The sequence below is a fragment of the Bidens hawaiensis genome, unplaced genomic scaffold, assembly GCF_021521415.1.
Source record: "Bidens hawaiensis isolate Kalapana, Puna unplaced genomic scaffold, B.hawaiensis_p1.1 tig00004020_1, whole genome shotgun sequence".
NCBI lineage: Eukaryota > Viridiplantae > Streptophyta > Magnoliopsida > Asterales > Asteraceae > Bidens > Bidens hawaiensis.
The window spans coordinates 2,096,421-2,108,961 of NW_027491236.1; the positions used below are offsets into that span (position 1 = coordinate 2,096,421).

The 12,541-nt window shown below is 38.5% G+C and overlaps 1 protein-coding gene and 1 pseudogene across 2 annotated transcripts; one reads left to right on the plus strand and one right to left on the minus strand.

The window, feature by feature from the left end:
* Positions 1–4,931: 4,931 nt before the first annotated feature.
* On the plus strand, positions 4,932–7,623 carry LOC143625156 (putative glycerol-3-phosphate dehydrogenase [NAD(+)] 1, cytosolic; annotated as a pseudogene). The gene is made up of 5 exons (XR_013152229.1): positions 4,932–5,598; positions 5,693–5,914; positions 6,119–6,366; positions 7,106–7,245; positions 7,471–7,623. The product of XR_013152229.1 is annotated as a putative glycerol-3-phosphate dehydrogenase [NAD(+)] 1, cytosolic (transcript).
* Positions 7,624–9,986: 2,363 nt separating this feature from the next.
* Positions 9,987–12,293, minus strand: LOC143625200 (zinc finger CCCH domain-containing protein 53-like). The gene is made up of 6 exons (XM_077095627.1): positions 11,517–12,293; positions 11,162–11,418; positions 10,785–10,985; positions 10,526–10,697; positions 10,172–10,360; positions 9,987–10,093 (listed from the first exon to the last, which is right to left on the minus strand). Exons 1-6 carry the CDS (start codon positions 12,284–12,286, stop codon positions 10,060–10,062), a joined length of 1,623 nt encoding a protein of 540 aa, XP_076951742.1. The 5' UTR covers positions 12,287–12,293; the 3' UTR covers positions 9,987–10,059.
* Positions 12,294–12,541: the final 248 nt, after the last annotated feature.

Here is a 12,541-nt window from a genome sequence, read left to right on the forward strand (position 1 = left end):
TGGTTTGGTTTCTGTTGGTTCAGGGACAGTCTTGGTGGGTTTGGTCTTCTCAGTTCCCCGCAGGAACAGGGTTCCTGCTCTGACATGGTTGTCGCTGAGCACAGCGGCCAATTCGATGGCGTCAAAGAGGGTTACTGGGTTTCTGGCCCATACAGAATCTTGAATTTCCATGGGGAGACCCCCAAGGAATTTCTCGATGGCTCGGCGGGAAGGGGTAACAAGGTGAGGAACCAGTAAGCTTAGCTCGTGGAAGCGCGTCGCGTACTCGCGTGCTTCACCGCTGTATTGCTTCAAGTTCCAGAATTCTTCCTCCAGGCGCTTAACTTCGTTGGGAGGGCAGAATTCTCGCGTAAGAATTTCCTTGAATTCCTCCCATGTCATGCTAGAAGCAGCCTCTGCGCCACGCGCATGAGCTACTCCATTCCACCATGTAAGCGCTCTGGATTCCAGGACACTGGAAGCATATAGGGTTCGTCTTTCCGAGGGGCATTGGGTATGGAGGAAAGCGTTTTCAATCTTCTCAAGCCATTGGAGCATCACGGTGGCTCCTTCAAGACCTGTGAACTTCGGAGGGTTACCCGCATTAAAGGACTTAATGTTATAACTGGTGGTATTAGCATTGTTTTGGCTCAAAGCTTGGGCTATTGCGGCGGCCATTTCCTGGGAACGTTGCTGTCTACGCATGCGCGAGGCTTCTCTTCTCTGAAATCGGCGAGATAGCGGAGGCATTCTATAAAAATTTTAATTTTAGTTAATATCTTGGTTTTAGCGCAAAGTTTTAATCTTATAAAGCTTGGTTTCACGGAGTTAGATACTATCAAAAGTTAAAGTAAAATAAATGATCCTAAATGCAGACTTAATAAAGGTAACAAATTCGAATCAAGAACCGACAATTCACGTATCACCATGACTTTCCGAATTCCCGATTTAAAATATACGAGCAAACGAGTATTGGAGATTGACGATTCATGTATCACCATGACTTTTCAACCCTCAATATAAAACATACAAGAAAATGAGTATTGGAGGTTGACAATTCATGTATCACCATGACTTTTCAAGTCTCCAACCTCAGAACATAATCGTAAATGGAAATTGAAAATCAACTATTCATGTATCACCATGACTTTTCGGATTTTTAATCCCAACAAACGAATATGTAAGTAAAATCAATAAAAATCGAAATTCACAAAAATCGAAATATCGCGGAATAAAATCATATACTGCGCAAGCGCGAGCATATTCACAAATAACGAGTAATTAACAATAAGCGCGCGAACATGAGATTTCTCTCATGCGCGAGAAGGGACTCTTAGGTATCCTAGGCCGTTACGTCTAACCACCTATCCTAAAGTCAACGAGCTCTGATACCAATCTGTAACACCCCGACCAAAGGCGGATTATACATCGGGGCGCCACATATTGCTTCATTACTCGCGACACTATTGGTGTCAATATTTATTAATACACATTTTATCGCGCACGCGCAGCGGGGAAAATAAAAAAAAAACATAAATCAACATAAATCAATTTATAAAGCATAATATTCAAATAACATAAACTTGTCTTGTTACATTTTAAATCTAGGTCCAAAACAAAAGTAAACATCCTATGTGTCCTCAAGCTTCAAAGCAGCTACTGCAAACCTGAACATGTGTTAAAATAAACGTCAAACACTTGCGTGTTGGTGAGAAATCAAGTTTAATAGATAATCATAGATAATCATAGTAAATCTGCGCGCAACACGTGTATGTCTAGAGTTTAACAAGGGTGTAATCAGATTGTGATCAAGCCTAAGATAGTTCATAGATCATAGTTCAATCCATGCTCCCAATTGAGCATAAAAACGAGAAAACATCTGTGCAAGTGTAAACAAAGAAAACCGTAAACGATAGGTCTCCCGTGTTCAACTAATGGTACCAACGGAACTGCGGAATAGGCCGAACAAAGCGGTTAATGATACACACATACAAATAAACAGCCAAGTAAACGTCCTCAACACATGGGATACTGCGCGACTAAAGTTCATAAACAAGTTTAAGACTCAAGTTTTGTATGAACACATGAACATCCCAAAGCATTTAAAATAAAAAGGGATTAGATACGAGATAACTCACATGATAAACGATGCGGTGGTAGATAAAGCAAGAACCAACTTTAAACAAGCACAAGTTAACCTATAAATAAGATTATTGTTTTAACGATTGGTTTTAAGTCTTGATTATAAGTTAGCATAATTAATAAGTAAATTATAATATATATTACCGGAAAAGCAGGAAGAACAAGGAGGAAGACGGAGGCAGAGAGGAAGACGGCAGAGAGAGCAAGGAGCAAGAGAGCAGGAGAGATTAAGTGTTTTGTGTGTGATGTGTTAGGAAAAATAATACTATTATTTATAGAGAAACCCTAGGAGACACAATCCCTAGAAAAAGGGGAAAAGATCTCAAAAAGTAAAAGATTCCAAAAGCAAAAGATATCAAAAGATATGGCAGCTGCAGGGGGCAAGATAAAGCTGACAGGGAAACAGTAACAGGCATGGGCGGTTCAGATAAAGGTACTGGATAAAGCTTGGCAAAAGCAGATCTCAAAAGATAATGTCAGTCACTTTTTCTACCAACCAATGGGGGTTGGTACGCATGCTGCGCCGAAAGTAACTATTCAGACATTAGATAGGTTAGGTCAACAGCACAGAAGATAAGACAACACAAAAGCAAACGGCTAGATTTAAACAGAAGATACAAGGGTTAAGCGCGGGAAGGCTGAGTGCGCGAGCGCGAAGGCTGGCACAACAATCCTTAGCGCACTGCGGGAAGAATCACAAATCCTTAGCGTGCTGCGTGAAGAACAAGAATTCTAAGCGCATCGCGGGAAGAACATACATTCTTAGCGCATTGCGGGAAGAACATGCATTCTTAGCGCGCTGCGAGAAGAGTTCTCTTCACGCATCGCAGGAACAAGATGTCTTCACGCAGGCTTCCATGTAAGGAGTCTGGCGCGTGGAGCTGCAGACATCCTTAGGCGGGAAGAACCAAAGGACAAGCAAAGAGAAGAGGGAAACAAAGCGTAAGGGTGGGACGGCGACAAGAGGGAAAAGAAGGCGGAAAGAGAGAAGGAAGAGGGACGGGACGGCGGAAAGAAAGAGAGAGAGAGGCGGGAAGGAAAATATATATTATTATTAAAAGTAAAATATAAGTATAAATAAATATTAAGTCATAAAGGAAAGAGATCGGGTCAGAGAAACGGGTACCTGGGTCGGGTCGGATCAGGGCAGATGTCACAGCAGGCAGTACGGACGACGGTCTCTGGGTCGTGGGTTAGATGGCGAATGTTTGTCGGTGGGCGATTTTTGTGTGTTGTTGCTGGGTTCCATTTATGAACCCTAGGCGGCATCGCAAGACAGTGGACAACTAATCATACATTCACTGCACAATTGATTTGGGGATAATAATCCAAAACATATGTTTGTGTGTGTATGATCTCCAATTGCATATCAGAAATTAAGTTGAAAAATGTTGGGATTGCAGCTGTGTAGAGTTGTTGTGGCCTATGGTTGTTAACAAGTGGCTCAATATTCCAACTAATAGTTTGATTATAATGTTGATTTTGCTGATAGCTTCCATGATCCCAGTTGAGATTCACCGGTTAATTCAAGTGGGTGTTTGGTTGGTGGTGACATTGTGGTGGTTTATTGTGGTGGTGGTTTGTTTGTGGATTCCGGTAGCATTGCCGGCGGAGTAAGATGGAGTAAGAAGAAGACTGATAAAGGGTTTAGTTGCAGAGATATATGAAAGGACAAAACTATCCTCACATGCGCCTCACGTGATGGGATTTAACTGACTTTTTCTAACACAGTTAGCGTAAAGGACAAAACTTATAGGAAAAAAAAGTTTAAAGTACACCGCCTGCAAGGAAACTAAGAAAAGGACACGAACCGTAATTCGTCTTATTTTAAAGGACAAAATTTGTAATTCTGTCTATTAATATGCGTATACAGCTATATTAACAGGCATAATTAAATAAAAATTATTAATGCATATGGTATACATATGTATACTGACAGAATGTACACAATATATAAAACAAAGTGCCAAAACTCAAAAAACTTAAAGTGGTCTTTCAATACTTTAAAAGAGAGAACCCAAGAATCAATTGGTTTGTGTAATATTCTGTAAATTATCGGGAGCTCTACAATTAAATATCAAAAAATTATTTTAAACATTTTGTATAAAACCCATACAAGCTCAAACCGTGAAACCAAACCGTTACTAATGGTTCGGTTTAAGAGTTCAACGGTTTGGTGTTGGTTTACGAAAATCAAAAACCATTATTAATGGTTTGGTTCACGGTTTGATCTAAAAACCGCGAAAACCGGACCGTGAACACCCCTAGATGTTGTAACCCGTTTAAGAGTTATCTGGGTTTGGTGAGACCCATACCCTTAAATTCGGATCAAATACATGAGAAACCTTCATTTACAAATAAAACAATCTGATGTCTTGAGAGAATTTAGAGAGCCAGAGGAGATTTTAAATGTTTCGTTTATATATATTTAAAATTTAAGATTTATATTCCTTTTCTTAAACATTTAAAAATATAATAATAAATTCCATCTAAAATTCTTCTGAGGGACCCACCCGTAAAGTACTAGAGTACTTCTCCTCAAACTCACCGAGCTACCAGCTAGCTGGATCACCTCAGCCAACACCTCGCCTCTTAATTGTTGATCACCAAACCCAAATTGTTTCACTTCCTTGTAACCAAAATCATTGCCGAATAGAATACAGGAGGATCAATTAATCCCAAAACCCACGTTCGGTATGTACTTCTAATTCAATTTCACTCTAGAATTTATGCATCAATAATAATAATAATGATAGTTGTTGTAATCCAGGTTATTAGGTTCTTGAGTTAATGCTACACTTTGTCAAAAGATGGTAGGAACCGAAATTGAAGTATCCGATTCCAATAATGCATACATTAATGGTTTAATCCAAACTAATAATGGATCTTTAGAAGATAAACTCGATGAGCTCCGTATATTATTAGCTAAATCCGATAACGATCCGTTGCGAATCGCCAGTGTCGGTGCCGGTGCGTGCGGCAGCGTATTTGCAGCCCTGTTACAAGACGCATACGGTCATCTTCGTGACAAAATCCAAATCAGGATATGGAGGAGACCCGGGAGGACAGTGGACTGAGCCACAGCCGAACACTTATTCGATGTCATAAACTCGAGAGAAGACGTGTTGAGGAGGTTAATAAGACGCTGCGCGTATTTGAAATATGTCGAAGCGAGGTTAGGTGACAGAACGCTGTACGCGGATGAGATTTTGAAAGATGGGTTTTGTGTGAATATGATTGATACTCCGATTTGTCCGTTGAAAGTGGTTACTAATCTGCAAGAGGCGGTTTGGGATGCTGATATTGTTATTAACGGGTTGCCTTCGACTGAAACGCGTCATGTGTTTGATGAGATTGGTAATTACTGGAAGGAGAGGATTACGGTTCCGGTTATTATTTAGTTGTCTAAAGGTATCGAGGCTGAGTTGGAGCCCGAGCCTCATATTATTACTCCTACTCAGATGATTAGTAGATCAAGTAAGAGTCTTGTTTATGCTTGTTTTAAGTTAATAGCTTTGTGTTGATGTGAATTATAGTTTTAAGTCATGTTTATATTTGGTGTTTTTTACAGCTGGAATTCCGATGGAGAATATTTTATATCTTGGTGGACCGAATATTGCATCGGAAATATACAATAAGGAGTATGCGAATGCGCGAATATGTGGAGCCGAAAAATGGAGGAAGCCGCTTGCTAAGTTTTTAAGGCAACCTCACTTTACGGTTTGGGATAATGGTGATCTTGTGACTCATGAAGTTATGGGTGGGTTAAAGAACGCGTACGCCATCGGAGCTGGTAAGATTTGTTCATGCTCTGATACCATGTTAATGTTTGTGTAAATCCCTTAATTAAGGGAAAAGTATATACTATACAAAAAATGCTATAAAATCGCAGTAGGCTTATTAATATTATCTAACAATATTATTTATTAATATGTATTTTGGAAGGAATTATTGTTTTTTTGGTGTGTTATTTACTTGTCACATTCTGATTTAACAGGTATGGTTGCATCTTTGACCAATGAGAGTGCGACCAGCAAGTCGGTGTACTTTGCACATTGTACATCGGAAATGGTATTTATAACTCATCTTTTGGCCAAAAACCCGGAGAAGTTAGCGGGCCCGCTATTGGCCGACACATATGTGACATTGTTAAATGGTCGTAATGCATGGTATGGTCAAAAGTTGGCAAATGGAGAATTGACTCTTGATATGGGCGATAGCATCAAGGGGAAGGGGATGATTCAGGTGTGTTTTGTTATCATATGCCACTTTGGCTTTGATATTGAATAACTACATGTCGGTTGTGATGGAATGGGTGATAAATGATAGTGTTTGATGTGTTTTTGCTAATTAAGGTGCTAATAGTCACATGTTTAGAGTGTCTGAACTATGATTAGTTAAGGAATTAGTCGATAAAAATGGGAGGAAAAGTTGTTCCAATAATCAGTTTTGGTACATATGGTATGAAGTTAATTATCCAAAAATGATTATTCTAAAATAATCGATAAATTTGTAACAAGTTGATAATTAGTTCCGAAACACAAATTCACATACACCTTTATCAAAGACAAAAAAGCCGGATTGATAAATCATTTCTGTATATCTTGCTTCTTGGTATTCTATTTTGTTTAAACTTGCAGATGTTTATTGATTTGTGGATTATTGAATTTACATGTATTAATATGATAATTTACTAATCATTTGGTTGTATATAACACATTTTCAATTTTTTGACATTTTTACCCTTCCCTTAAAACCTGTATGAGGATAAGAGAGCTTGAAGTGTAAGGGAAAATATAAGGGTTATAATGGTCATATTGCAAGTTGTATATATTATAAAGGGTAAATATGAAATTTAAAGTGTTTTGAACAGGTATATTGATATAAGTTTCTTTGCTAGAGTAAATATATATTATGCAGTTTCCATCGGTATATATGAAAATTACCGTTTATATAAAACTGCAATTGTGGCTTATTATTTCAGGGAGTTTCAGCAGTAAAAGCGTTTTACGAGCTACTTAGTCAATCTCATTTAAGCATTCCCCACCCCGACGAGAAAAAGCCCGTTGCTCCAGTTGAGCTTTGTCCCATTTTGAAAACACTTCACAAAATACTAATTTCAAGGTAAACCATACATGACGCGTGTATATTGTGTATTTGTGTTCTCTCTAAAAATTAGAGTTGTAAACGAGTCGAGCTTGTCTCGTGTAGCTTAAAAGAGCTCATGCTCAAGCTCGGCTCGTTCCAAGAATTCAAGCTCCATATCCAAAGCTTGAGCTCGATTCGTAAGAAATTGGTTAAGCTCTTGTTCCAAAAATAGTTGAATTGATGTTTCTTGTGATTATTCAGGGAGGTTCCAACACAGGCTATTCTGCAGGCGTTGAGGGATGAAACGATGAATGACCCTCGTGATCGAATTGAAATGGCTCAAACTCATGCTTTCTACAAGCCTTCACTTTTGGGTCAGTAGTTTTGTTTGCTAAAAGTTTAGTGTTTATCATCATCAACTGCTTGGAGGAATGAGTTTAAGGTTAAGTTGTATAATTTGTTGTTTTATTAAAGAGAGATTGTGTTGTTGAGATGCTATTTCTTAATCAGTTTATAACAGGCTTTTTTTAGTTTAATAATCTATTTTCAAGTTAGATAAGAAAACTAAATACAGACAAAGAATTACTTGTAGTTGTATTTTTGTTTTTTTAAAACGATTTTTGTTTTTAAACACGTCAACCGAAGTTTAACGGGAGACATCATTAGAAGGTTAAAACGAACAGTTTGTAGAACCTTAAGTTAAAACATTGTCAACCCAATGTGTTTCATATAAAATTTGCCTAAAACACCAAAAAATAGACCAAAAACTAGTCATTACATAACAATATCACATAGCTCGACGACTGAAAACTAAGTGCTACTTTAAAGCTTAATAGATGTGTTTGAAAATGTCACTTAATTGGTACGACGACATATGATGTAACTGTGGGCACCTATGAATACCATTAAGTCTGTTATTCAATGAATTTATTACCGGTGATTGTTAGTTTTTTTTTCTTTTTTTTTTGGGGGGGGGGGGGGGGGTGGTTAAGGCGGGTTAACCGACTGTCGTCTTTGGGTGAGGTTTAGTAGGAGGTTGGTTGTGTTATCTTGGGTGAATTGGCGCGGGTTTCGGTTGTAATCAGGCGGGTGGGACGGGATATTATGTTTTCCCTTGGTGTTATGATGGTTGTAACGGGTGTGTCTAGCCGCTTACTAGCTTGTTTATTAATAGTTATTTTGTTGGTCGTTACAAAAAATTAGCACCCACTATAGTCACATGATCTATATGCGCATGCGTGTGTTTCTTCTTATGTGGCGTAACGTTATAAGGGCCCAAAAAGGCACACTTGCTTTAATAAAGTAGATTGTTAAAAGAATATAGTTGTAAGAAGAATAAATGTATGATAATTTAATCCAAGTTTATAATTAAATAAAAGGAAATAGTATGTATTTTGTAAGGAGGGAGAGAGAAAAGGTTTAATACTTTTAGGCTTTTAGCAACAGTCACATGGTTTTGAAGCAGTGCATAGTCAGCACCCATGTGATGTGCCCGACACAACAAAGTGTCGAAATGAAGATAATTTTGTAGTATTCAGAAAACATGTTCCAAGTTATATATACATTCAATTATTTTCTTCTTTTATATATTTGGGCTGGTTCCGGTATAAAAAGATATTTTTGTGTAAGAAATGTAGGAAGCAATAAGAGACAAACATGTAGTACGTAAGTTATGTGTGCGAGGATATTTGCATTTGTTTTGAGTACACAGATGTTTAAAACACCACGTAAAATGTCCGTAACGTGCTTTCCAAAATAAAACTATAATTTCAGAAACACATTTATATTGTGTATCAGTGGATAGGTTATGGTAGGTTATGGCATTTGCATGTTAACGCTTTTTCAAAATAAAAACATAATGTCAAATGATGGTAACCGATTTGAATTTCAGCCTAATTGTGGTTTGGGATAGGACGAGAAAGTATGTGATTCAAGAGAGTTTGTCTTTCGACCACTTCGGCGGTGTTTGACAAAGCTCATTCAAGATACTATTCAACCATGCTATTCTCATATTAGTTGCACAACCATCAGACGTGACTGCATTAAAATGGGAAAGTGTTCTTAAAATGAAATGATTTCAGCATGTTAAAGTTAACATCTGGTGTAAATTTACCTCGTTACATTTGAATGGCTTCACACGATTCATTGGATTTGTACCTTTGCATTACCGCCCATTAGGAAAACCATAATATAAACCATAATATGTGAAAATGATGAGATGTACGACACATGCCCAATGACATGTTGCAACCTTCTTTTTCTTTTTCAATATTCCTGCCCTCATCGTTTAGTTTCAGCAGCAACAGATGATGGAAGACTAGACGAGTGGGAGACGCTCACTGGCTGGATCCTTAAACTGAATGAATTTTATCTCATCACACTATCGTGCCTTTAGACAAGTATTCACAGGCATTGGCCGGCAAAGATTTTGCCCAAATCAGAAGATGGGTAAAAATAAAAATACACGTGTACCTAAAATGCAACCATTATTCTATTTTTAAATCTTTTCCAAACATTTAAAGCACAAGACTGTGACCACACCTGCCAACCACTCAATGCTACTTTTACAAATGGGCCCCATTCTTGGGCCCTACTCACTTATAACATACTGTACAGTACACATCAAATGCTCCTTTCATTTCTAACAAATAACGAACTACATTCAGGGGTAAGTATGTAATTTTAATTCCCTGCAAAGTACATATTGACTTCCTTTGTATTGTAGTAACTAGTAAGCAGTGATAATTATTAATTTTACTTAACATCTCATTTGGGTATCCTATAAATTACACTGTCATCAAACTCCATTGATCTTTACCTAAATAAGCTCTAAAAGAAATGGAACAAAGACTACATTCCAACCGCACCATGATCCGATGAAAACCTGCAACCAACGCCAATGCGGTTAGCCAACCCACAAATCTGATCGTTAACTTAAAAGAGAAATGAGCCTAATCGTTACCTAGGATGCTGAAAGTAACATGATTTCAATGAAGCCATATCCAAAGTCGAGGTCAACGGGGAGTTGATTAAGTTACTATTGCTAGTGACCGAAGAAACAAGGGTATTTTTGTCATTTGAAAAGACTGTTTGATGATCTTCGGATTTCTTTGGCGAAGCGAAAAGGTTGTCGGGGAGAATGTGCTCCAAGCTGCAATGCTCAAATTTAGTAACACAACCAATTAACCGTGATAAACAATATTAACAACTGTATCTATTGCTTTGACTGTGATGAATTAGCACTTATGTAACCGTATAACCACATCTTTTTATCTGTCACTACGACTTTAAACTTTAAAGCGCTACGAACGTATACCTTTTAGGAAAATCATTATCTTTTTCGTGACGAGGGCTTGATTTCTTGTTGTGGTTTTCATCTTTAAAATCTGATGCTTCCTTCTCTTTCTCCACATTCAAACTCGCCTTAAAAGGCGATCCATCACCATTGATGGTAACAGGACTCGGAAGGTTTAACACCAAGCCATCATCTGCAAGAAAACAAGCACAACTCATAAACAACAAACGGTTGCTATGTTGCTTAGCTAACAACACCTATGTTCGGGTTATTATAGTACCGGAATCTGGACTGGAACTACTGCTGCTATCAGAAGCAAAAACCGACGAGCGGTTGAGATAACTTGGAGAGTAACTGGTGGGAGACAGAATGGCTGCACCGGTGGAAAGGGCCCGCTGGTGGTGGTGATGGTAGTTGTGGTGGTTCCTTTTCATGTTGAGAAGCTGCAGATCCATGATCCGACGGTTCTGAAGCTCAATAGCTGTGATTCAAACAACACCGAATACATATATTCAAGATTCGTAGAACTTTTTACATAAACAAACAGCGTTCACCGTAAAAGACTAAAATCCAACTCATAGCAGAGATATTGGTGGTATACACTATACAGATTACAGAACAATATAAATCAAAGATTTAAGTTTCAAACGAGCATACCGAGCTGCAGGTCGAAAGGATCATGCGAATCATATCTGGTGGGACTATCCATTTGCTGCTGCGGATACTTCCTGAACTTATCGGGGACTTTCCCCTTCTCTTTATACGGTTTCACAAGAACCCGAGCCTCACACACCAAATGCGGATTCCCTTTCGCTAGTATAAGCTTAACTGTTTCCGCATAAACGAAAGTCACAAACCCGAACATTCGTTTTTGCTGGTACGGGATCCGAACATCTTGCACCGGACCATAAATGCTACCAAACACAACAACAAATAATATAAGTATCACACAACATGATTATTGTGTCTAAATGAGTAAATTCATTAACCGAAACCGATGATCAAACCGAACCTGAAGTAATTGGACACATCTTCTTCCGTAAACGAGCTATCCGCCGGAAAAGTTAGGTAGATCTGCCGTGAGCCATAATTTGTCATCAATGCGGCCGCAGCTGCTGCGGCCATCCTCGGGCTACCGGATTGCTGCTGAAGATAAAAATTAGGGTCTTTTTGAAAAGGCAAATTCGAAAATGAACCGCCGGCGCCAGCCATTAGTAACCGTCGCCGGTGACCGGAATTTGACCGAAAAAACTCGTCGCACTGTTCCATCATATCGTTAACGGAATAGCTCCGGCGGTGCGAAAACACGTCGCCGGAGTTAAATCCGGTGGCCGGAGAGTCATCGTCGAGAAACGAAAGCTGATTTTGAAGCTGTAACTCGTCGATCAGATCAGGCTCACCGGAACCGCCGTAGAACGGCGGAGCTGAAGAATTCAGGCGACTTTCAGGTGGTTGAAAATCGGAGGTGTTTGAGTTCAGCCGAAACGACGTCGTACTTAACGGCGAGGGTAGATTAGTAATTCCGGGTTCAATAAACCTTGAAGAATTCAAACTTAACGGAGATGACGGAGATAACGGAGTTGACGGAGAAGAGACACCAAGTTCTTTACGAGCTTTAATAATAACAGACTGGAGAAGTGAATCAGGCCCAAAAGCTAACCGAATCATTTCTTTCTCGCCGTGATCTTGAATTAACAGAAGACCCATTATCTTGGATGCGTATTCTGGATCTAAAGTTTGAAGCTTTGTGAACACAATTCTTGTTGCATCATATGAATCCATTTTGAAATTGAACAAGATTTGTAGCTGGGATGTCTGTTAATTAGCTGCTACTGAGAAAAAAAAAACAAGAATTAAGTTTAAAAATTAAAGTTAAAATCAAAAAGTTTCAGTTTTTTTAGCTTAAAGCAAATATTTTATATACCCATTTTGAAAAGAAAGAAAATAAGCAAGAAAAAGATGATGAAAAGCCTGAATTTGTTGAAAAAAGCAACATTTTGGTTGATTTTTTTTGCAAAAAGATGGGTGGAAAGCAAC

Bases quoted from the DNA above. Each gene is read 5' to 3' on its own strand.
- LOC143625200 (XM_077095627.1), bottom strand. From the start codon at position 12,286: ATGGATTCATATGATGCAACAAGAATTGTGTTCACAAAGCTTCAAACT. The intron at 10,986-11,161 runs GTATGCTCGTTT...TTTGAATCACAG, and splicing joins TCCTTTCGACCTGCAGCTCG to CTATTGAGCTTCAGAACCGT. The intron at 10,698-10,784 runs GTACTATAATAA...GTTTTCTTGCAG, and splicing joins TAGTTCCAGTCCAGATTCCG to ATGATGGCTTGGTGTTAAAC.